Source organism: Amphiura filiformis, chromosome 20 (genome assembly GCF_039555335.1).
Source record: "Amphiura filiformis chromosome 20, Afil_fr2py, whole genome shotgun sequence".
NCBI classification, from domain to species: Eukaryota; Metazoa; Echinodermata; class Ophiuroidea; order Amphilepidida; family Amphiuridae; genus Amphiura; species Amphiura filiformis.
The window spans coordinates 28,391,589-28,416,805 of record NC_092647.1 but is presented as its reverse complement, the minus strand read 5'-3'; the positions used below and the strand labels follow the sequence as shown (position 1 = coordinate 28,416,805).

Here is a 25,217-nt window from a genome sequence, read left to right as displayed (position 1 = left end):
ATTTTAAAGTTGACCTGACCTTTGACATCGGATAACCTGTGCAGTTTCATACTCCTCTAGTGTCCAGGATCATTTTCCCCAAGATACAGACCAATCGGAGCAACTTTAAATTTTGCCTGACCTTTGCGGTTTTATACTCCCCAAGTGCCAGGGTTTGTTTTCCCAAAGGTACAGTCCCAGCGGAGCAATTTTAAATTTGACGTGACCTTTGACCTGGGCAAAGTTTAACATTTGAGAGAACACCCACCCCACTACCCATACTGCCCTCCCACCCATGAACAAGCGAAATTACACTCCTAAAAATTCTCCACACCTCTTACTTGGTCAACTTATACAGTTGATAGCCCCCCCCAAAAAAAAAAAAAAACATCTTATGTGAGATGATGATCCATTGTTAGCTATCTTCTATTGTTTATAAGATTTTGCTTTAATAATACTTGGGTATGTCACAATATTTCACAAAAGTTGTGGCTTGTCTACTACAAATGTAGGTCACCGTGCCTAATGATTATGTTCTATCAAATTTTATACAAAGATGTTCAAAGCCAAGAAGAAGAAGAAGAAGAAGAAGAAGAAAAAGAAGAACAATATATCAGTGTGGCATTTGATGCCACCCGATATAAGTACAATCGTCTCCATGGAAATGCCACCATGAATTCATATTGTAAACCATGGTATTGGTGAGCAGCAACATTAATACTTTTGTGTGGGACAATGCTCGTCTGATTTGGTTTGATATTAATAAAAGTCTCATAAAATATTTCCATTGTAACTAAAAGCACGAGCATTGTAAAATATTCTATTTTTAAATCTTTTTTTTCGTTGTAATTTTAGTGACATGTTCTTCAACTAAAATACCATGTGGATAAACAAAGAAGTACAACAAATTGTGTTCATATTGTTGCAACAGAAAATAGAGAAAAATGAGATTAAGAAAATAATAAAAGGAGAAATTATGACTCCGAGCAAATTTTAATCGGGTTTTGTTGTATTAATCTGTTTTTATTGTTGTTGTTTTTGGTATCTGAGATGATCAGCAGTTTTTTTTTCCGTAAAAGCAGCAGAAAAAGGCCACTCTGGGATATCGCCGAATTGTTGATTTAGGTTTCCCATAAGGCCATTAGGTGAAAAACCTGATTGACAGAAAAGGGCACCAAGGAAATCATCTGTCTTAGTTATGACTCTGGTAATCACTGGTACGCAGTTAGCTCGTGGTACAAGTATACAAACCTATGACCCTAACCTAATTATATCTGACATCCCTACCCGGAACTATGTCCATTAGAAAATTTGATTTTGGTAAGTCTACATGACGCGTATAAAAGCATTATTTATAGCATGCAGTAGTGTTTATAAAGCGTTACAGGAAACGTTCTCCATATTTGAATACTTCAATTCATCTATACTCTTGACAATAGCTGGGATGGCGAATACGCGGAAGTGTCATCTGCTTATTATTATAGCCCAGTGAAATTAAAAATTACCCATCACTAATTTCAACAGAATCCTTTTCACAAAAGCTTACACAAAAACATATCAAAAGTCCCGGAAAGTCATGGAACGGCGCGTAAGTGGCATAAATCCAAAACGGCCACTCACGCAGGGGTGAAATGTAAAATTTAGTCTAATTTCATCATACGAATTCAGAAAAAAGTATAATTTGACCTATCTCCGAAGTACAGTTCTTAAGTTATAGGGGAAAAGGTCAAATGTCAAAATTACCATGATTACTCATAACATCGTTTATGACATAAACCATAGTCCCTGTTTTTGCTCACTTCGGGCATAGCATAGCATTCTATATTTATATAGAATCACGACGCAAATATTAATCCGTTCCTTCTAATATCCGTAATCTTTCACAGTGATAACCATACGAGAATATTAAATAGAGCCCTAAAAATATTTGCGTGTGTCAATGCCTTTACTTTTAAATTGGTATATCTTGCTAGGGTGCTATGAAATATCTCATTTATATAACAATATCTTAAAGCATAGAGAATAGAGAACAATGAGATTATCAGAATAATATGACTAATTTTAATTGGTATTGTTGTATTAATCTGTAAATTGGAGATATCCAATGGTTTGGATTTTTTTGTTGCCTCTTTTTTTCTTTTTGCATAAATAACAAGAACAAAACGCCAAGGGTTATTGCCAGGTATAAGGGTTGCTATATAGGTCTCACCGAGGAGTCAATCTTGATTGAAAGGTATAAAAGATGATTTCCTTGGTGTCTTTTTTATCTTACTTTTGGCGTCTTCTGAACAAAGGCAGTTATCTCGAAATACAATGAGATAGAACTGTGAGCACTGGCCTAAATTAGTTTTGGGATCCATGGATCTATAGACTAAAATGTTAGGGCCCTAATGGTCGAAAAGGTTCATCATAAGAAATCCTTCCACTAATTACTTCTCAAACTTTTCTTTTTTACTTTATTTTTTTTAACTACTTTTCACTGGTGCTGAATGTATGACGCGTATTCATCGTATCACGAAGAAATTCACGCGGGCAATTCTAAACGAAAGTGAATTAACAATGTTGAATCATATATTCTACTAAAAATTGTATTTTATCAAATTTTGTATGAGATGAAAGAAGTCACAATCCTCTTTTTATTGGGTCATTTTACAATGAAATGAAGTATAGTATGTTTACTATTGATTTTGTTTTACATGAAATAGCACTGTTTCTAGAACAAAAACGGACTTCAGACTGCACAGACTTTTCATGATAGGTGCTAAATGACATGACAATTGTCGTACAGCTTTGCCTGAACCTCCTTGATGTTCATACCCCTAATAAAGAACGTCATTTTGCATGTGTGCAATAATATAATACCACCAACGCTTATATTTTGTGAGGAAACTACTAGGTTTTGAGATTGTAAAAATACGTCTTATTGCGCTGTACAACAATGGTGTGTCCTACAATAGTTCGTCCATGAAACTTTAGCAGTGATAGCGTGTATAATAGAAAGCTTTAACAAGCAAGAAAACGATTTGCCTACCCGTTGCATTAATGTTAAAAGACAATACGCGAATATATATTGGCAGAAATCCCTACTCATTTCATAACATTTCTTGAACAAAATGAAAGTGATACCACTTCTAACCCCCTCCCAATAAAGTCAATTGTAGAATGTAAAATATTCTTCTTTTGAGGTAAGATGACAACACAAATACTAACCTTCCCAAACACTCAATAACACTCACTTTATGTGTATCATGTAAGATCATGTAAGACTATAGACAGGAGATTTACCCACTATCACCTTTGGTTTAATATACGATGTTTGAACACAATTAGTGTAACCCATGTTCAAATTACATTCTTGAACAAAAAAATCATGTACATTGAACGATTATCATGATTTGTATTATTAGTACACTCACGTCACAAGGATTTAGCTATATGTTTCATGTTACCCGGTCGGTGAACTATGATTTGAACACTATGTTCAGTAGTCTTAATTCACACCAACATATATTCGCATACGTGCGTCTGTATTCTATAAACTTATCACTGATCTCTAAAATATATACATTTTTTTCTTAGTATTAGTCAGTAATTTTAGCACATCGTATCCATAATCATACGCGTATGAGTACCCTATATCTTTGGCTACTAAATTTTTTTAATAAAACAATAGTTCAAATCCTAGAATATTCAGCAAAGAATTGACCAGCTGATTTTGATAAATATAGCTCATAACATCGTATCCATAATCATACGCGTATGAGTACCCTATATCTTTGGCTACTAAATTTGATCAATAAAGCAACAACTATATATCGACTGAGGCGATCATTCAAACACAATTGTATTCCAACTAGTATAGACGAATCCAACGAGCCAAGTCATGGTCAGGATTTGGTCGGACATCTTTGGGTAGCCGCTAGCACCAACCTGGTGTTTTTAGCGTCCAATTGTGCAAATAAAAGCCGCCTAAGAGAAGATCCAAGGACGAGGAGGGTTAATACGCCTTAGAAGTGACGTCATAATCGGATTAACTATCATAGCAATAGATGAATACAATTTTTGAATATACCGCGCTGCACTACAGCAGGTTACATTCAACACCTGTCTTCAATCATTATAATAGATTGAATACAATACCGTTCTTTTCAAAGAGACTAATCTTACAGGTGCAAGTGATTAGCATTTCTTTGACATCTATGGTTCAATGCATCGGTACTGCATGAACGTTGTAGTGCGGGGCGATATAGCCAAAATTGTATTCATCTATTGCTATGGTAGTTAATACGATTAACTACGTCACTTCTACGGCGTATAGAATAATAGCTAATAATATAATGGAGATAATTCCGCAGGTAATCCCGTGGCATCTACGATGTACTTGTTTGCAAGTACATTAATGCATAGATACCGCGTGTAGTTAATCCGATTATTATGTCACTTCAACAGCGAATAGACCAGCTGTGTCTTTTGTCGAAGGGAACTGTATTGTGTTGTAAACTTTAACCTTTCTTTTGTCTACCTGTGTTTTCGCGGAAGGTGTAAAACGGGTGATGGAATGCAGTTTAAAATTTCCGCCAAGGCCGAATCATTTCATATTTTGAGTGCATTGTAGCCGACGGCTACCCAACTAAAGGCTACTAGTCAGGTGTAGGAATGCGTGAATTTGGATTCCTCTATAGGAGTATTAATCCCAGAATGCTGAAAAGAAATTTCTTATCAACATGTGTCTCAAACTAAAAATTGAATATGCCGCGTATTATCAATCTACCATACATGACTATTAGTATTTCTAATCCCGTTACCCCACATAGTTTTTTGTTTGAAAATCTCTATTTAACTCACAAAATATGTTAATTTTATCAATAGACAAAACTTTAAAATGATTAAATGTATAAAATTCAAGTCCACTGAATAATATTGATGGATATTTACGATAATTCTCTCTTCTCATGAGCCTTAAAACCGTACAGACAATTACAGTTGTTACCGGCTATAATAAATTAATAAGAAGAAAATTTCACATATTTTGTTATTTAGATTTAAAAAATTCGGGCGATTCCGGGCAAATATGTTGTGGATTTTATTAACTTGGTTTCCTTTCTTCATGAAATAATACTGAATTTTGACTGCCCTGATAAGCGCTTTGGGGTAAAATACACTTTAAGAGGTTTCGTTTAGAATGGTGTATTTTCGGCAAATAATGTACATTTTCAATTTTGCTGCTCTTTATCAGTTTTTATCATGCATTTATTTATGACAATTAACTGATGATATACTATACATTTCCAGGTTTAATATGTAATACTTATTTTGATGCCTTGGTTTTCATATTATCAAAAGCAAGGCATCAATAAGTATTACATAACCAGCACATTTGGCGGCACACTTGATATAGATGAAAGCATAGTTACTTCTTTTGTGGACGGATTATGTTACAATGCGTATTACGTAATGGCAATGAGGTAAGAGATAGAAAGGAGCGGCAATAAGATTACGTAATGCTTTGTTCCTTTGATACCGATTTGATTTTCCGACAAGCTATTCATAAAAGTGGTATCATTGTTTTCGAACAAAGGGGTTCCGCCATTAAATTGGTCACTGATCCGGTATCATATTAACGCTTTTAAACAACAGGCGAGCATCAATAAGTGACCACAATACAGTCATGTGTTACAAGGGCAGTCATGTGTAAAGTGGTACCATTGTTCTCAAGTATCCCAAATGTGTGCTAGTGATATGTTTTTCAACTAAAATACCATGATTGTGTTTAACAAAGAGGTACAAAATATTTTGTTCATATTGTAGCAACCGACAATAGAGAAAAATGAGATTAAGAAAATAATAAAATTGGAAATTTTGACTCACAGCAAATTTAAATTGGGTTTGTTGTATTAATCTGTTTTTATCTGCTTTTCTCCGTAAAATCAGCAGAAAAAGTTCGCTCCTGGATATCGCCGAATTGTTGATTTAGGTTTCCCATAAGGCCATTAGGTGAAAAACCTGATTGACAGAAAAGGGCACCAAGGAAATCATCTGTCTTAGTTATGACTCTGGTAATGATTGGTACGCAGTTACCTTGCACTACAAGTATACAAACCTATGACCCTAACCTAATTATCTCTGACATCCCTACCCGGAAATATGTCCATTAGAAAATGTTATTTTGGTAAGTCTACATGACGCGTATAAAAAGTATTATTTATAGCATGCAGTAGTGTTTATAAAGCGTTATACGAAACGTTCTCCTTATTTGAATACTTCAATTCATCTATACTCTTGACAATAGATGGGTTAGCGAATACGCGGAAGTGTCATCTGCTTATTATTATAGCCCAGTGAAATTAAATTTACCCACCACTAATTTAACAGAATCCATTTCACAAAAGCTTACACAAAAACATATCAAAAGTCCTGTAAAGTCATGGAACTGCGCCTGAGTTGCATAAATCCAAAATGGCCCCTCATGCAGCGGTGACATTTCAAATTAGTCAAATCTCGTTAAAGACCTTGTATTCCTCTCGTCATAACAATTCAGAAAAAGCATAGTTTAACCTATCTCCGATGTACAGTTAATGTTACTTACCTCTGAAGATACCTGTACTTCAAGTTCGCCCATACCCCACCCCTTTGAAGATAAAATCCCAAATTATGATTTTTCTCTCTTTGCTTGTCATAATATTATTAATTCTATACCCGGTATGTTGAGGTATAGCTGCAAATTTACTTGGTTACTAAAGAATCGGTGGGCGACTGGTCAAATATTAATCCTTCTTCTAATATCCGTAAACTTTCACTGTGAAAACCATGATATTAAACGAGAATATTAAATAGAGCTCTTAAAATATTTGCGTGTGTCAATGCCTTTACTTTTAAATTGGTATATCTTGATAGGGTGCTATGAAATATCTCATTTATATAACAATATTTTAAAGCACAGAAAAATAGAAACCAATGAGATTGTCAAAATAATATGACTAATTTTAATTGGTATTGTTGTATTAATCTGTAAATTGGAGATATTCAATGGTTTGGATTTTTTTGTTGCCTCTTTTTTTCTTTTTGCATAAATAACAAGAACAAAACGCCAAGGGTTATTGCCAGGTAAAGGGTTGCTATATAGGTCTCACCGAGGAGTACATCTTGATTGAAAGGTATTAAAGATGATTTCCTTGGTGTCTTTTTTATCTTACTTTTGGCGTCTTCTGAACAAAGGCAGTTATCTCGAAATACAATGAGATAGAACTGCGAGCACTGGTCTAAATTAGTTTTGGGATCCATGGATCTATAGACTAAAATGTTAGGGCCCTAATGGTCGAAAAAGTTCATCATAAGAAATCCTACCACTAATTACTTCTCAAACTTTTCTTTTTTACTTTATCTTTTAAAGCTACTCTTCACTGGTGCTGAATGTATGACGTGTATGCGTATTCACCGTATCACGAAGAAATTCACTCGAGCAGTTCCAACCGAAAGTGAATTAACAATGTTGAATCATATATTTTACTGCAAATTGTATTTTATCAAATTTTGTATAAGATGAAAGAGGTCACAATCCTCTTTTTATTGAGCCATCTTACAATGAAATGAAGTAGTATGTTTACTATTGAATTTTCTTTACATGGAATAGCATGTCGCATTAATCTATTTCTGCAACAAAAATGGACTTTACACTGCATAGAATTTCGTTATACAGTTAGCCAAAAGAAAGGTACCAGTTACGTTCACCCCTGCTCATAACCAAAGACAGATACCGTAGAATTCAGTCTAGAAGCATATATGCCTCTAAACGAGGGGTTTTTTTAACGAAAGATATGAAAGGCCAATACCCTTCTCAAAAACATTGCAATAGATTGGTCTTACAAATATACATGTTTGTACAGCCGCCTTTATCAGTAATATAGTTGTTCAAACTCCAAATAACGTTTTTGTTGAGAGTGTCTGCCTCTTGTCTCTTGTGTCAAAAAAACCTCGTTTAGAGGCATATATATGCTTGTAGACGGAATTTTACGGTATGTCATGATTGGATCCAACAGCCAATAGTAAATTTAAGACCTCATTCGTTGAAATTGTTCAAAATTCAAAATTATTTGATATCAGAAGGACATTCTTCGTATTCAGAATGCAATTTGATATGTCTGATGTGCTCTAATGTCCCACAATAAATACTGTCCAAACGTTCATACCCCATCCCTTAACCCCATGTATGGAATATTTTCATGATTTTTCTTTATTTATAATTCCAAAACAGTTCATCACATGCCAATTAAATCAATTTTGGGTTACAATGGCGGACAGGTCCTACGGCAATTTTGGGCTGATTTGTTGTGAATTATTCCCATTTCATTTTGATTAATTGCAAATTATTTGTCTAAACTCTCAAAGGTATGCTATTAACGAATGTTTTCTATTCTGTGAAGAAAGTAAAAAATGCTACATCGTCTATTTATTTCTGTTTTTGAGGTCAGATGTTTGTTTTTTTTTGGTTATTTTTGGGTTTTTAATTTGTCTCTTTTATACTGTTAAATATTCACATTTCAAACAATTACATGGTGCTATAAAGGACTACTTTCCATTTTACAACTGTGATGATTCCAGATATGACAATGATTATTTATATATTAGAAGAGTAAAAATTACTTAAATTTTCCATTATTACCGTCTGCAAATTGCCCTTTCCGAAAATCCCATAATTCCCTGCGGTTGGACTCAGGATGTCGTCATTTTACGTCACGCCGATGCGCACATCGCGTCGTTTAGCGAATATCATTACTGCGCATACATTGCAAGTCGACGTGACGTCAAATGACGGCATCTCGGGTCTAACCACGGGGATTTACCGAAAAGGTCAATTACATCCTTTGTGTGGTTCAATATGGCGGGCAAGCCCCGTGGCAACAACTGAATCCTTATTGTAAATTATTCCCATTTCATTTCGATTAATCACAGTAATAGATGATTGCCAAAAAGAACGTGTCTCAGGAGTTATTGATGAAAACCGGGTGATCACCAAGAAATATTGGTCGATCCCAGTTTGCACTGAATTTGTAAAATAGCATTATTGCTTATACAAAAATTGTGTTTTTGAATTGAATTTTACTTTCCGTTCAGAAAAGTAAAATTCAAAAATAAATAACATGTATTAAATTCCCTCTGTTACTTCTGCTTAAAGCCATAATGTGTGATTTGCTACACAGCGACGCGACGCCTTCAAGTTTTCTCGAATTCTACGTTTTGCATGATTGTAATGCCCAGCGGTATACTAAAAATACCATATGAAAGACTAAGCCTGAAGTGCTTTAAGGCGTATAAACTGTGTGCATATCGCTATCCGTCTTACGCCTGCTTTGTACATCCCTGCTGCGTGACGCTCCGCCAATAATCATGACAATAACACGATCAGCAAGCTAATACAAGTATTGTAAGCATTGGCATAAATACCAATTTTCTTCGTTTTACGTCATTTGTTTGGCTCGAAATAAAACGGGGACAATGTGACCAGCATACTGCAGTTACTGTCCGTTTTCCTATACACAATACACAGTGCTCTTACCATTGACGCGTGACCTTTACAAATAGCGTACGTTAGAAGTATGGGGATTTGCCTAGTTAACGTCGCTGTGTGAAAAATAACCGGCCAATATTAAAAGTACTCTTCTAAAATTCTAGAAAATATAGTTTTGTAATATGTCCTAAATTTTTAGCTAATTTAGATGTTTGGAAATATTCGTACTTTGGTGTTTTAGTGTATGTTATAGGTAATAGTACATTGCCTAGTTAACGTCGCTGTGTGAAAAATAACCGGCCAATATTAAAAGTACTCTTCTAAAATTCTTTAGCTAATTTAGATGTTTGGAAATATGCGTACTTTGGTGTTTTAGGAAGGATATGTAAACGACAGATAACACCAAAAATATGAAGAAATTATTTCCAAACCGTGTTAAGTCAACAATCATTATGTTGCTCATTTTCAAGAATGCTGGCTAACAAAAAGCAGACCATTGTCTCATTTCGTGAACAAAGGTCCACATACCATTGTTTCCTTGCGTTTCCTTTATAATCGGTTACCCAACTGAAGCTATAATACCAGCTCATTGCATTGCCACAGACACATGTGCACAACCAGAGAAGATCTGATTTAATCAGTTGAGCTGTTTTCAATGAGTGTTATCTTGGTTTAATAGCTTTTAATGGGGTTTAAGTCCTGCAAAGTTCGTGGTGAATTCTACTGTAGACATGACTGCATCATGGCAGCTATCAGTCTATGGCTTTAAACCATTATAAAGTCATTGGTCGGAATATATTTGGTATTATCTGTATTTTTAGGAGATCGCATATTATGCTCAGATTAACTATTTTACCTTTTTATTCTACACAAAATGATGAATGAGAATCTTTTAGTGTCACATTCGTCAATGACAATAATGTATCTAAATGCATGGTTGTTGAAGATTATTAAATCAGTGATTCATGTGTTTTTAATGCACTCTAAAGAGTGATGTGGGTTTTTTTTCACTGATACAAAAGCTTCATTTATTTCATCAATGTAAGAGTGCTTGCACAGTATTACGTGACACTCCCTCATTTCAAATCTTTAGTTTTGGTTTCTCTTTTGTTCAGAAACCAACAATCAAGGGATTAAAATGTAGAGCAGATCTGGTCTGCTATCATAACACTATTATGCTGGGAGGACACAGTATAGGGTATATAACAGAAGTATACAATAGCCTATTGTGCTAACATAATTATTATCATGATTGATATCGGAAATCTATCCCGCGGACGACAGTTGATGCTCTCTGTCGAAGGTGGCATATTACACTCACGAGTTCTAGGCCTAGAAATCATATACATGCGCGTATATTGAAGGATGGGGTGGGGTGGCTTTGTTTGTATGAAACATAAACGACGCATGGAGATGATTTGATTATGAATTAGTTTATTATCCCCGGGAAGCACAACCCATACCTCTTTAAGAGGGGGCTCCCCTCCCTATATAACCTCTTCCCTAAGTGACTCCTTCTCCCCCCCCCCCCCCCCTCCTCCTCCCCTACATTCCATATCTTCATCTCGAGCTCTCCTCCCTCTTCTCTTTCACTTCCAATGCTCTCTCCCATCTGTTTCTCTTTCTCCCGGCCCATACCCCCCTTGCCCCCCCCCACACACACCACACACAATCTCTTCTCCTCTCTATCTTCTACTTTTTGCAGTAGAAATTGCTTCAGTAAAAGTCATTAGGTTATTAGAGGTCATATAATGGCCTTCCATCGATTCTGGTACATGGGATTAAAGACATGAATCGATTTTGTTTATAGCACCTAAGGGCACCTAATTATGTTAGCACAATAGGCTATTGTATACTTCTGGTTATATACCCTATACTGTGTCCTCCCAGCATAATAGTGTTATGATTGCAGACCAGATCTGCTCTACTTTTCAATCCCTTGATTTTTGGTTTCTGAACAAAAGAGAAACCAAAACTAAAGATTTGAAATGAGGGAATATATATTACCATGCTCGATTTCTATCCTCGTGAATATTGCACTGCGAAATTTAATCATTTCTTTTGTATACTTAGAGTAAGTAACTTCAAACCAAATAATTTTTTTCTTCACACCACTTATAAGAAACTGAAACCAAAACCGAAACTGACTGACACAAATGTTCAGTTTTTAACAAAAGGTTGAAACAATGAGTTCGATATCTTATGATTCAAGTGGTTAGGCAGGACAATAGGAAACCACGTGACCAAAACCAAAACTAAAACTAAACATTTGAAATGAGGCACTGTAGCGTTCATATTGCATTATGGGATTAATTATACTATACTAGTTGGAATACCATGATACTGGAATACAATTTTGTTTGAATGATCGCCTCAGTCGATATAGTTGATGCTATATTTATCAAAATAAGCTCGTCAATTCTTTGCTGACCATTATATATTTTGAACTGTTGATTTTATACGCGTATGATTATGGATACGATGTGCTAAAATTACTGAGTAATACTAAGAAAAAAAATGTATTTAGAGATCATTGAAAAGTTCTTAGAATACAGACGCATGTATACGCATATAATGTTAGTGTGAATTAAGACTACTGAACACAGTGTTCAAATCATAGTTCACCGACCGAGTAACATGAAACATATAGCTAAATCCTTGTGACGTGAGTGTACTAATAATACAAATCATGATAATCGTTCAATTTGCATGATTTTTGTTAAAGAATGTAATTTGAACATGGGTTACACTAATTGTGTTAAAACAGCGTATATTAAACCAGAGGTGATAGTGGGCAAATCTCCTGTCTATATAGTCTTACGTGATCTTACATGATACACATGAAGTGAGCGTTATTGAGTGTTTGGGAAGGTTAGTATTTGTGTTGTCATCTTACCTCAAAAGAAGAATATTTTACATTCTACAATTGACTTTATTGGGAGGGGGTTAGAGGTGGTATCACTTCCATTTTGTTGAAGAAATGTTATGAAATGAGTAGGGATTTCTGCAAGTATATATTCGCGTATTGTCTTTTTAACATTAATGCAATGAATCTATAGGCAGATCGTTTTCTAGATTTTTAAAGCTTTCTATTCACACACTATCACTGTTAAAGTTTCATGGACAAACTATTGTAGGACACACCATTGATGTACAGCGCAATAAGACGTAGTTTTACAATCTCAAAACCTAGTAGTTTGCTCACAAAATATAAGCGTTGGTGGTATATATTATTGCACACATGACGTTCTTTATCAGGGGTGTGAACATCAAGGAGGTTAGGCAGTTTGTGCGACAATTGTTTTGTCATACAGCACATACAGTAAGCCAAAACATTAAGGTACAGCTGTCCTAAATAAAGATAAATATTTCCAAATTAAAACAAACAGCTAATACTTGCACTCTTTAGCTCTGATTTAAGACCTTATTTGTTGAAATTGGTTGAGAATTAAAGAAACGATGATCTAAAACCTGATGACTAGGTATGCCGTAAAATTCAGAGAAAGTGAGGGTATGACGTAATACTCAGAGAAACAGTAGCCTTTCCAGAGGTCTATACTTTGAAATTTGTAGATAAATATGTAGTTATTAGGCAAAAAAAAAAGTTTGTTTCCTGTAGCGCACATTTCGGTTTTGACGGCTTATTTTGCGCATTAGATTTTTTTTTACTTACAAAGGAGAAAAAAAATCGCAAAATCGCAAAAACAATAATATAAAACACTACTGGAGAATACATTTACACATAATTAATACACAAACGCGTGTAGTAAAATACTACTGGAGAAAATCACACTTTTTTGAATTTGCAGGTTGAAGGGGGATCATAAAATTATTCTTGAATATGAAGAAATATGATTTTTTGTGGGTGTCGGAGAAACCCACTGTAAATTCCCATCCCAATTCGCATCAAGAAAGTTTTTTGTTCATTTCAAGGCATGGATTGAAAAAAAAACCGCATTTCGCATTTGACTTTTTAGACCTGCTACAGGAAAGAAACATGTTTTTTTGACCTTATAGCGAATAATTAGAATCACAAATAACGTAAAAAATATCAGGTAACATGAATTTGGTAACTAATATCTTAAGTTTTCTAGACTATAATATAAGTTGAAAATTAAATAGTTTTCGCTTTTCAAAATAAACAATGTTACAACCAAACAGCAGTGTTATGTTATACCTCTATACGTCCATGCGAGAATCTATAATCTTGGAAAAAAGTACTTGGAACACTTGGTACATGTTGTCATAATTCCGTGCAGAATTTGCAATGAGCATGGGTATGACGTGGATTTTGTTTTTGAACAAACATGACATATACAGCAATGATTTGACCTTCCCCTCTCCCCGTCAATTAATGTTGGAACACTTTGGAATACTGCTGAAGACATTGGAATTTCCCAACATTGCACGGGGGGAGGGGGTGCCAGTTTTCAATTCTTGACACAAAAGTGTTACAAGACTTATTTCCATGATTGTAGGTGATGTTTAGAACCAGTCGACCACATAATGTTCGACGGACAGATACACGCATTAAAGAGACAGGTGCAGAAATGGCTAACACCAGTTGCGTAGCCAGCAGGGGAGAAAGGGGTGGGGGGCAGAGTGCCACCCTGACAAAAAAAATGAAAGAAAAATGTGCCCCTCTGACAAAAAAAATAGTGTAAAATACAAACATTTTGCACGCTGCGCGCGCAGATTGTCACAACAAAGCCCCTTTCATCTCAACCATGGGCAAAAAAGACATGTACAGTCTCTCTAAAAAACAAAACCGGCTAATGTATGTATGATGTATCTGCAATATTTTTCGTCTGTGCCCTTGACGTTTTATTTTGCCACCCCTGACCAAGAAAGCTGGCTACGCCGCTGGCTAACACATTTCTTTGTTTTACATCATTTTGTTCGGCTGAAAATGAAAAGTTGGACATATCTGATAGTACAAACTAACATTTTGTGGAAAAAAAATTTAAAATCTATTTTTCAATTTTTTTAAAAATAATTATTATGGATGTACTGCATTTTGGGGAAGTATGGTGAAAACCTTGTACGGATAAATCATTGCTATTCTATACTGCTCATATTGTAAATAGTGGTGAAATATCGGGTCAACTATTCAACTATGCAAATCACTGTCACGCACACACACCCCCACACTGTCATTGATTTCGCCACTGCACACACACCCACACGGTGATTTCGTGTGGTGTTGGTTGGCTGATTTACACCAGGCACAAAAAGAAACTCGTCAGTTATAGTCATCCTTGCTGTTCAACAACCTGATAATTTTGGATTATTCTGAAATATGCATTTTGTTATTTAGACTTTGCTTTCTCATTTGACACCCTGTTCGCGAAAATTGAATAAGAACTGACCAAGAAATGCGCCTCCAAACCCTCAGACCCCAAAATCAAAAGTTGCAATTTTAACGATTCGATTGTGCCTGTTACACTGTGTGCTTTATTGACTGGCCCCTGGGCAAGTGTGCGTTCCCCATTGAAAATCGTTGAAATTGCAACTTTTGATTTTAGGGTTTGAGGGTTTAGAGGCGCATATCTTGGTCAGTTCTTGTACGATCTTCACAAACAGGGTGTCAAATGAGAAAGCAAAGTCCATTTAACGAAACGTATATGTCAGAATAATCCAAAATTATCAGGTTGTTGAACAACAAGGATGACTATAACTGACGAGTTTCTTTTTGTGCCTGGTGTATATCATCAGAAGTCAGTGACATTCAACTTGCCAACACATTGCATCTTTGCAACATTCTAACGAAACACATGTTTCGAAGTCGACATTCATGCATCTGTTCAGAATGTTTCCATACTATTATAGCATTAAGGTCATAATGTACGATCTTATAATATGAATTTGGTTAATTTTTTTCAAACCTGATTTTTTGGCATATTTGTAATGTTTACACATGTCAGAACTTGCACCTAAATGGAATCAGCCAAATTTGTTGTGTTTGTAGGTAAACAGAGCAAAGTTCGACATAAAGTCATAATTCAAAGAATTATGACTTTATGTCTTCCTATAGAACTGCGTGTTAAACGGCTAAAATAACAAGCCGTATTTACCTCGTTATTTCAGCTCAAAATGGACAGAAACCATTCCCGATCATTATTACTAGTATTATTTCAGCATTTTGAGTATATAATGACAAATTTAAAATTTGAAGGAAATCGTACATTAAGCCTTTAATCAAACATAATGTACAGCTGTGTCAAGAACGTTAGTTTAAAGGTAAAAGAGGTTGATGTACTCGAAACTCTGTTTCTGTTTTTCTTGAAGTAAATATGTACATGTTACTTTCAGAGTAAGAAAAACAAGAAAGGTATGCGGGTACTGTGAGCACCGCCTTCTTCAAAGATATCAGACTTAAAATAACTCGTTTTTTGTTTTTTGGTTGTTTTTTTCCTGCAAATATCAATCACAGAAAGTCACTGCGTATATTTTTTTTAAAGTGCATCGAGTTAGCTAGGTGTTCCATAAGACCCATGATTCGGTGGGGTTTTTTTCTGAGAGAGTCGTGCTTTTTGTTCAAAATATATCCTGAAGACTTTAGTTTATTAATTGGGAACCAATTTTCTTATTTGGTTAGAGTATATAGGGTGACCCAAAATTGTGATGGGAGAAATTTGCACATAATCGGAAGAAAACCACATTATTGGGAAGAAAGCAGGAGTATTCCCATGATTGGAGACCTCTCCTCATTCTCCTTGGAATACTTGTCTTACTGAAGAGGTAAATTTATACCGATTGAATAGTAGGATCTACTTGAATGAAGTAACATACTCTGCAATAGCAAGGTCTTAATGCTGTGTGTGACAAAATCTGAGATTTGTATTCAAATCACGGAACATGACCGAAAACAATCGAAAATATATTGGCAGAACTGTCTCGTTGATCACGTGGATCATTGACGTATAAGATATGCGTATATTATTATGCGTCTTTATGTTATACGTGTCATGTAGGCCTATACGTCCATGCGTGAACCGGTGTGATCATGGTGATAGTCATAACACATCGACTTGGTCGACCTCATAACGTACGAATAATTTGTTCGCCTGGAAAAGGGAAATGTCACAATATTGCTTGAAGTGTTGCTGAATATTGAGACTTAATAAAAGATTGAATTTACTGTTAGACATTATAATTGTTATTTTCAAGTATAACTTTATTGTATCTGATAAGTGATCTATCAAATTGAAAATAAGACAGACTTATTTGATATTATCAGTATACGCCCTGTTATCGCGATGATAGCTTGAAGATTTGCTAATCCAAAATAGACTCTTTGATGTTATCAGAATAATTTGTTGTTATCACCATGATAATCATATGATTTTCTATTTGCTGTTTACAATGAATCTCATCTTTATCAGAAAATAAATAATTTTCATGAATTATATAATTCAAGTTGCTAGCCACGTATGACGTATGAAAAGTTTTGTAAATTACAAAACAATTTACAACATATTTACAATATAGCCACAAGTTATGTAAAAAATATAATGACATCAAATGACAATATGTCCGCCATCCACCATCATAGGTTCTTGTAATCCAGCTGTGGGTTGAAACAAGATAACATTGAAATAAAAGTTATTGTTATCAAACTGTGGTCTCGCAAATAATCCTGAATATAATAACCATATCACGGTTGTTTGATGGCATGTAAAATGTAGTCATTTTTAAGTAAAGTTAAACAATGATGGCGCTATTTATCTTAAATCTTGTTTGCATCTTTACAAGGAGTAGACACTTGTATATTGGTATTAAAACATCAGTAAAAAGGCTAGCAAATGGCAAGGGAAATTTAAAAAAATCATGAAATGTAAGGAATAACTCATATTATTTGGGTAATTTAAATTAAACTATATGTAAATAGCGCCCTCAATTTGTACATAAATGATCATTTTAAAGAATACAAATTACCAAAAGCAGAAAAGGGTGAATAATGAAACCAAAATCTGTGTTGAAAAATAGCTACATATACAAAATATATGTGTCTAGTTGGTATTGTCCAGGTCTAGAATTGAACGAGCGGGCGGGCTCTACGTATCGATGCTAATAAGGTTTGTTCATACGCTGTGGTTTATAGTGGACTAGACATATAAACAATCAACAATCAGGGATTTCAAGCTATATAAGAAGCGCACACCATATACATACCACAATAAACGTTCGCAGTCAGGATCAGATTCTCAAGCTCTCGTATGGGTACATATAACCGAGATAAATAAGCAATTACCTCATTGCCAAGGGAACTTCAGGTGAGCTCAATTATTCACGAGAAAAAGCAGAGTCTGCGCCGGGCTCGAACTCATATCGTCAAACACCAATGCACCGGAGTCTAAATTGACTGCATTTCCATGAGTTACATTAAGACAATCGTATGGTATTAACTGGGACTGGAGTTACTAAGTAAAACTCAGCTCAACACACATTATACACTTACGCCCAGGTCTGCTGTCATATGAACCTCTAAGACTACCTCCCTGTGGTGCCCCTCTTGGATCTTGCCCCCTACCACCTCCCCTGGTATTCAACTGCCCCGTTCTTTCTCCAGGTTTCGGCCCGCCACCACCACCGCTACTTCTAGCTTGTCCGCCTCCTTGCCGACCCCGGCGTTCACGCCCTACGCTGACCTCAAGCTGCTGCCCCTGAAGGGCGCTCACATGTTGCGTTAAAGCACCTGCTACCTGTAAACAATATTTTATTTAAAATACAGATCAATATGAACATGATGAAGAAAATTGATGTCCATACATTAAAGCCATGATTTTTCCGTGTTACAAAATTTAAATTCCGTGTTACAAATTGGACGATTCCGTGATTTTCCGTTTTACATTATAAAGCACTGAAAAGTGCATACATTCCCAAACAAGCATGTTTGTAGACTCCCCTCAACATCCCCATTAAAATTAAGCATCATCAATTGTCTTGTGTGTACTTCCGATAGCTGTATCGGACAGAATCTTGCATCGTAGGCCTAGAATAAATGCTAGAATGGATTGTTTAATGGTTGATTACTGCTAAATTATCACTTTTCTTTGTTGTTTTTTTTGGAAATCAACACAAAAGTTAGACATTTTACACAGATTTTCACTATACTTTGTGGCATTTTCAAATTTCCGTGAGCAAACCCCGAATTCCGTGATTTTTTCCGTTTTTCCGTATCACGGAGAAATCATGGCTTTACCATACATGTTCTTCTCTGGTTTAACACCTTCAAAAAATTATTTCCAAAACTCAAGCTTGTATCCGATCGATGAATTTTGAGTAATATTGCACGCGTGTCAAAAACAAAATGTATCTTCAAACTATTCAAACATGTATTAAAAACCATCTGACCACTTTACAAGCCAGGTCTATTGCCAAATAACTAAAAAAATAAATATTATACCAAAAAAATTATAATAATCACATTATTTAACTCTGTGCTTTTACCAACCACGAAAGCCTGTTCAATCCCCATCTTAATGGTTCGAAACACGTTCTACTACTATGAGCACAAAGAATGGCACCATACTATAATACAAAGCCTGTTGGGGATTGATTTAGCCATGACACAGGGTATTTAGGTTTTAATTTAAAACAAGAAAAATCTCAGGTGAACCTATGCGCGCATGTACCTCGCTGGTACAACAAAGATTTTATTTACTTTTAAATTGTAAACACGAGTGAAATAGTGAAATGAAATCCATACAAAAGTGCAGTTTGAGTTTACAAAAGATTCTGGATTTTCTTACCTTGTATTTATAAAAAAAACATACAACATAAAAAGTACATACATATCAAAAAAACTCAATCTCGCGAAAGAAATTTACAACGTCACGCGTCAATACTTCAGCTCGTAATCAGCGGGCCTTATAATTATAACATCGCGGATTAATATCAATATATTTCATTTTGAGAATTGTCTTATGTTATCTCGCCAGAAGCATCACGAATTATTCATTCAAGTCCTCTGAACGTGTTTTTACTTTTCGGCGTAGTGGTAAAAGCTTAACATTTTGTTACATACAATAAATTTGGCCTGGGCGATGCATGAAAAAACGACGAGCGCGAGGAACTATTTGTTTGCAGGCCATCTGAAAATGCTGCTTTAAAATCACTGAAAATTATCAAGTTATATAGCAAAAAGGTACATTTTGGGTTTTCATGCTTTAAAATGGCATATTTTCTTTCAATATAATGATTATGACATTTTTGTTGAAATATCATCAAAATTTGTCCGCACGGCATCAGTTTTAAGTAAATATTTGCCCTACCCAAGTGTAACTTTCAGCTTCGACGGCGCACTACCATTTTAAGTTATAAAACAAGAAAAATCTCAGGTCAACTTATGTTGAGGTTTTGATCATTTGACATTGGCGTTTAACTGAGGGTAATGTGATTTGTGACGCTGTGTAATGAGCAATACAACTCAACACAAAAATTGATAACCATGAGAGTTACAAAATAGCGTGGAAAAAGAGTTATTGTTTTCAGCAAAATAGGATGTATTTAATTTGCACTGTCCGCGAAATTTGGATAAAAGGGGTACTTGGGAAAATCAGGTAATTTTATGTCAATATTTAGTGTCACTGAAAAGGAGTGTTTGAAAAAAAATTAAAATTGTCTGAATTTGTTTCAATCGATTTCAACTACATGTATATACTTAACCCACATTGGTCAAAGAGTGGCTGTTTTTAATTTCATATGCACATTCGTGTTCGATCAGGCCGCGCTCGTAGAACAGGGTTTTATTTGTTCATCGCCTAAAAGCGGCATTCTTGTGCAAAGTAGAATAGGCGTACAAGTGTCATAAAATTCATTAAACTCACTCTATAGGCCAAGTCAGTTTTAAGGACACAAAGGTATATCAAATGAAAGAATATATATCAAAATATAAACTCGTGAAAAAACGTTAACCGATACAGCCGCCGAACTGCGTGAATGATCATTGAGACAACTCATGTTAATAATACGATGACTAAACGTTATAAATGCTAAAAAGGCGCATTGACTCCGATTACAGCCACTTATTACAAGAGAAAACTCTTGTTTACGATAAAACGTTCACTCCGCTTAAACACATTGCTCAATCTAATGTCAACAATATTATTCGTTTAATATTCAGATATTCAGATATCCAGACATCTGGCTGCTTCATTAAACAATAAGCCTCATTTTCTTTACATCAAATCATTCATTACGTGTGATACAATTCTTTGTATATCACAGTTATAGTTTTGGTGAATATTGATTCTAAATTCCAACATTATTTTGTTTTATATGCTTAGTTGTTTGTTTGTATTATGACATATAAATCATGTATAAATGAAGGCTTCTTTTATTTACCGAGATTCAACAATGCGAAATACGCACGTGGCTCATGATTTTGAATTGAATTTAAGAAAAATATTCTCTCTAAAAAAACGAGCTGGAGTTAAATATAATTACGGAATAATCATATAACTTCGGGGGGAAAAGACGAAAGAAAAAGAACAACTATTTATAACTTTACAAGTCAATATTTTAAGATAAGCTTTGAATAAGAAAGCAACAGATGCTCCAAAAAGGGTTTTTTTATTTTAAAAAACACCAAAGTATATAAAGCAAAACAATGTTGGAATTTAAAATCAATATTCACCAAAAACTATAATTCCGATATACAAAGAATTGTATAACAAGTAATCAATGATTTGATGTAAAGAGAATGAGTCTCAAGGCTATTGTTTAATGAAGCAACCAGATGTCTACCACTGAGTGGGAGAACACAATTATATGGGAACAACGGCTTGCTAAGAGCAGAGTCTGGGCAAAACAAATCGTTTTATCTACAAACTTTATCTCATCATAATACTTGTTAAACAGATGATAGGAATTGGATTACGTATTGATTTACCTTATAACGATCTAGTACATTTGACTAGACTTCTACGGTGAAATAAAGTCTCGCTAGATTTTCCGAGTAAAATTTTACCCGATTCTAGACTTGATTTGGGGTCAATTTTAGCTCGGAAAATCTACGGAGACATTATTTCGTTAACATTCACTAGAATACTAGACTATCGACTAAATTGTGTTATCAGTGTAAACTTTTAACAGTATAAATGCGCCCACACATACATATTATTGCGTCTTCTGTCTTTAAAAAAAATTATTTACCTTGTAGTTTTCGGCACAAAAGAGTTCCTGTGCTTTAAAATATGTTGTGAATGCCTGTAGTACGAAAGGTCCTCGGCTGTAGAAAGAAAACAAACCCACACAGATGATGCACACTATATATTATACAGAAAGTTAGGTGAGGATCTGTTGTTCGAAAATAATATTTGTCTAACTAATTTTTAAAGCATTACATACGAAAATTCGCCAAATACATTCAAATAAGGCTAGGAGTTAAAAATCAAAATTGATAAATGATTTTGGACAAACAATTCACATTGCCTTAAATCTGTCTGTTTGTCTGTCTTTCTGAAACTCCCATAGAAACTCGGCAGGGACAATTGCCATCACGCCAAGCTGACACAAGGTCCATTTCTTTACGTCTGTTGTTTGGAAACATCGTAGCCTTAATGGTCCATTTTTGACGGTACAATGGTTACTCTTGGGTCAATTGAGTGGAAGCAATGGCCTAGATGGGGTTCGAACCCACAACGTTGCGATCATTTCGGGAGCAAGAAATTGCGACCATAATCCTACACCCTAACCCTAATTTATTTAACTAACCCTAATCCTAAACATTACCTTGCATCCCTTCAAATCGTAGCCAGCTTTCTAGGTGGTGGTTTGGGGGAAGGGTAAAAGAAATATTTCTTCCCGGTTTTGGTGATCGGGGAGTCGGGAGGAAAACTTTCCCTGTGTGCATCATTTTGGCCCGGTATTTACCTGTGGATGCGTATATCTTTGGGTATCTTTTTACAAAAACTTTGTAAAAAAAACCTTCCTGCTTCCAAAAGGGGCTTTGTTGGGTAAATTTGAGGGTAGCTCGCGAAAAATGTCTTCCCGGTTTTCGTGATCGGGGAGTCGGGGGGAAACTTTCCTGTGTGCAATATTTTGGCCCAGTATTACCCGTGGATGTCTATAACTTAGGGTATCTTTTTACAGGGTTACAAAGACTTCCTGCTTCCAAGAAGAACTTTATGAAATTTGAGCGTAGCAGGGTGCTTCTTTCCTTATTTTCTTCCCTTCCTTTTCCTTTTTCTCTCCTTCGCCCTTTCCTCTTTATTTGCCTTTCCAAGCATTTACGGATATAAACATCTCAAAAAAGTATCTAACCCCCCTCAAATAATGGCCATTGTTCAAAAACGGGCGATTGTATTAACAATCTGTAAAATGCGTTGGAAGCAGAATTTACGAATTTCTGCACATTTTGACACCTTATTTGTAGCAATTGACTAAATATAGACGTCACAGCGTACATTTCAATCAATGTAACCCAAGATTTGAAAGTTGCAGTAAATTGTATTGATTTGTTGATGGAAGGAAATCTGTGTATGATATCTGGACCTCACTGCATTAAATTGACCGGTGTTTTATTGTTTTCTGGGCTATCGTATCAAATGAGATGTCAAAATGCGCAGAAATAAATTCTACTTCCAACGCATTTTACAGATTTGTAATACAATATCCCGTTTGTGAATAATGGCCATTATTTAAGGGGTTAGTTACTTTTTTGAGATGTTTATTTACCTCTTTATGATGACATGTAGCTACATGTGATCTTACGGTACTTGACGTGGTAGAATGGCAAATAAGTATCACACATCGTCATCATCCCTATATCTTCGTGTCAAAAATTGCCGTGTACAGCGAATCCTCTCGTTTTTCCAAAGCTACGCATGGCGATTTTGTTCGAGATAGGCCGAGCGACTCAGGCTAAGCATACCATGACTATCATATGAAATACCACAGAGTTTCTATATTCTACACATTATTACGATTTGTGCATGCTCTAGTACCCCATATGATGTTGCTATTACAAGAAAAATCTATTTGTTTTCAGGTAAAACCCAGCTTTTGTTTCCAGTACACTAACTTGAAATGCAATACACTAATTAGCGGCGACTGCTGTTTGTTGTGTATATATTTTACTGCATTTTATCCGTAAAGATTTTTAAATCGCCGTAAAAATTGTGATATATTTAATTTTGAGAATTACAATTATACTTTGTAGGTATAAAGGAACACGTTTAGCCCATTCAGTTAAGATCCAGGTGCTTGTATAGATTATTCAATCACAAGTCCTATAACACACTGCATATGTAAACTTTCTTTATCTGTGTCAATAATAGAATATTGATTTCAACGGTGTATGGAGCTGTATGGAAAAAATATTTATAATACAGGGAGTTGACACTGTGTATCATCAACTTACGTTTCTAATACAGGTGGGATATCCCGAATGAGGTCATCATTCAAATATTTGTAGTCCTCCTCTTTCGCTGTAAACTCGTTCTCAAGCTACATGACATGACGAACAAAAACATTAAAAAGATAGGTATTGGATTTTAGAATTATGACATTAACTGTGATTGTTGTAATTGAAATCAAAATAACTTTAATAAGGGGAAAATGAAAACAATATGTAATTCTATAGACGAATCCAATTTCACGCATTCCTACACCTCAATGGCAGCCATGGTCGCGACGGGGACCCAGCTATCTCACCTAAAATGTGAAATGATGCGGCCTTGCATTCTATCACCCGTGTGTCACAAAAGAATGATGACAGTTTACAACACAAAGGAATCTAACATCGAATTTTAAGCGGGTTTAATCCACCCAATTGGGCACTCACAACACCTGTTTGGTACATGCGGGGACCCTAAAATAGCCGACCAAATCCTGACCATAACTTGGCTCGTTGGATTCGTCTATAAGAAAAACCCCGCGTGCTCAATACCAAACTAAACGAAAATCATTTTCCTTTCAAATCTTATATCAAACAAGGTCTTCGAAAAAAAAATGGTCGAAGTGGCGCATATGGGATGCAGTTGTTTAAGGGAACACTCTAAAAACTATCAAAAGCATTGCAAACTAGGAACAATGAAAAGCATTGTTGTGAAGATGCATCCGAGATAGGATTTTGACACTTATTCACACCCATTCAGATAGAGGTTATCCACTTCACTCATGTGTGACTTCTAACAAAAGGCGCTGGTTCCCGTAGTATTCCTCATTCAAACCAATTCAATGCACGACCTCGGAGTTACCTGCATGACTTTGGCGGGTTAGTTTGAAACAGTCATGGTTGCAGGTACTTCTTTTGAAAGTCCTAAACAAGGTATAGCAGTCGTTGATAGGATATGCAGCTTATAGAACACGGATACCCTCTATTGTCCATTGTCCAGATAAAGAAGACTCTAATAATTTCTAGGGCCGTGTAGTTCCCCTTCATTTCTGAAGAGGTCGTTGATGAAGTCTCGTGTTTGGTGGGCTCTATGTGCAGTAGAAGTGACGTAGTTAGTCGGATTAACTACCATAGCATTAGAGGAATACAATTTTGACTATATCGCCCTACACTACAAAGTTCACTCGTTACCTATGCATTGAACCATAGATGTCAAAGAACATGGATAAAGACCTGTATTGTAATTCTATAGAATATGCATATTATGCTGATCACTCGCACCTGTTAGAGTGCACTCTGCTTGTAGTGCAGGGCGATCTATTCAAAAATTGTATTCCTCTATTGCTATGGTAGTTAATCCGATTATAACGTCACTTCTACGGCGAATTA

At 35.4% G+C, this 25,217-nt stretch overlaps 1 protein-coding gene across 1 annotated transcript in view; it reads right to left on the bottom strand.

Annotated features, from left to right (window-relative positions):
- Nucleotides 1-17,004: 17,004 nt before the first annotated feature.
- Nucleotides 17,005-25,217, bottom strand: part of LOC140142239 (uncharacterized) — a 32,607-nt gene continuing 24,394 nt past the window's right edge. Inside the window, exons 7-10 of the mRNA XM_072164207.1 lie at nt 23,853-23,938; nt 21,644-21,719; nt 17,946-18,189; nt 17,005-17,054 (exon numbers count right to left, since the gene is read on the bottom strand). Of these exons, the coding sequence (XP_072020308.1) occupies nt 17,005-17,054; nt 17,946-18,189; nt 21,644-21,719; nt 23,853-23,938 (456 nt within the window). The remainder of the gene's footprint in view (nt 17,055-17,945; nt 18,190-21,643; nt 21,720-23,852; nt 23,939-25,217) is intronic.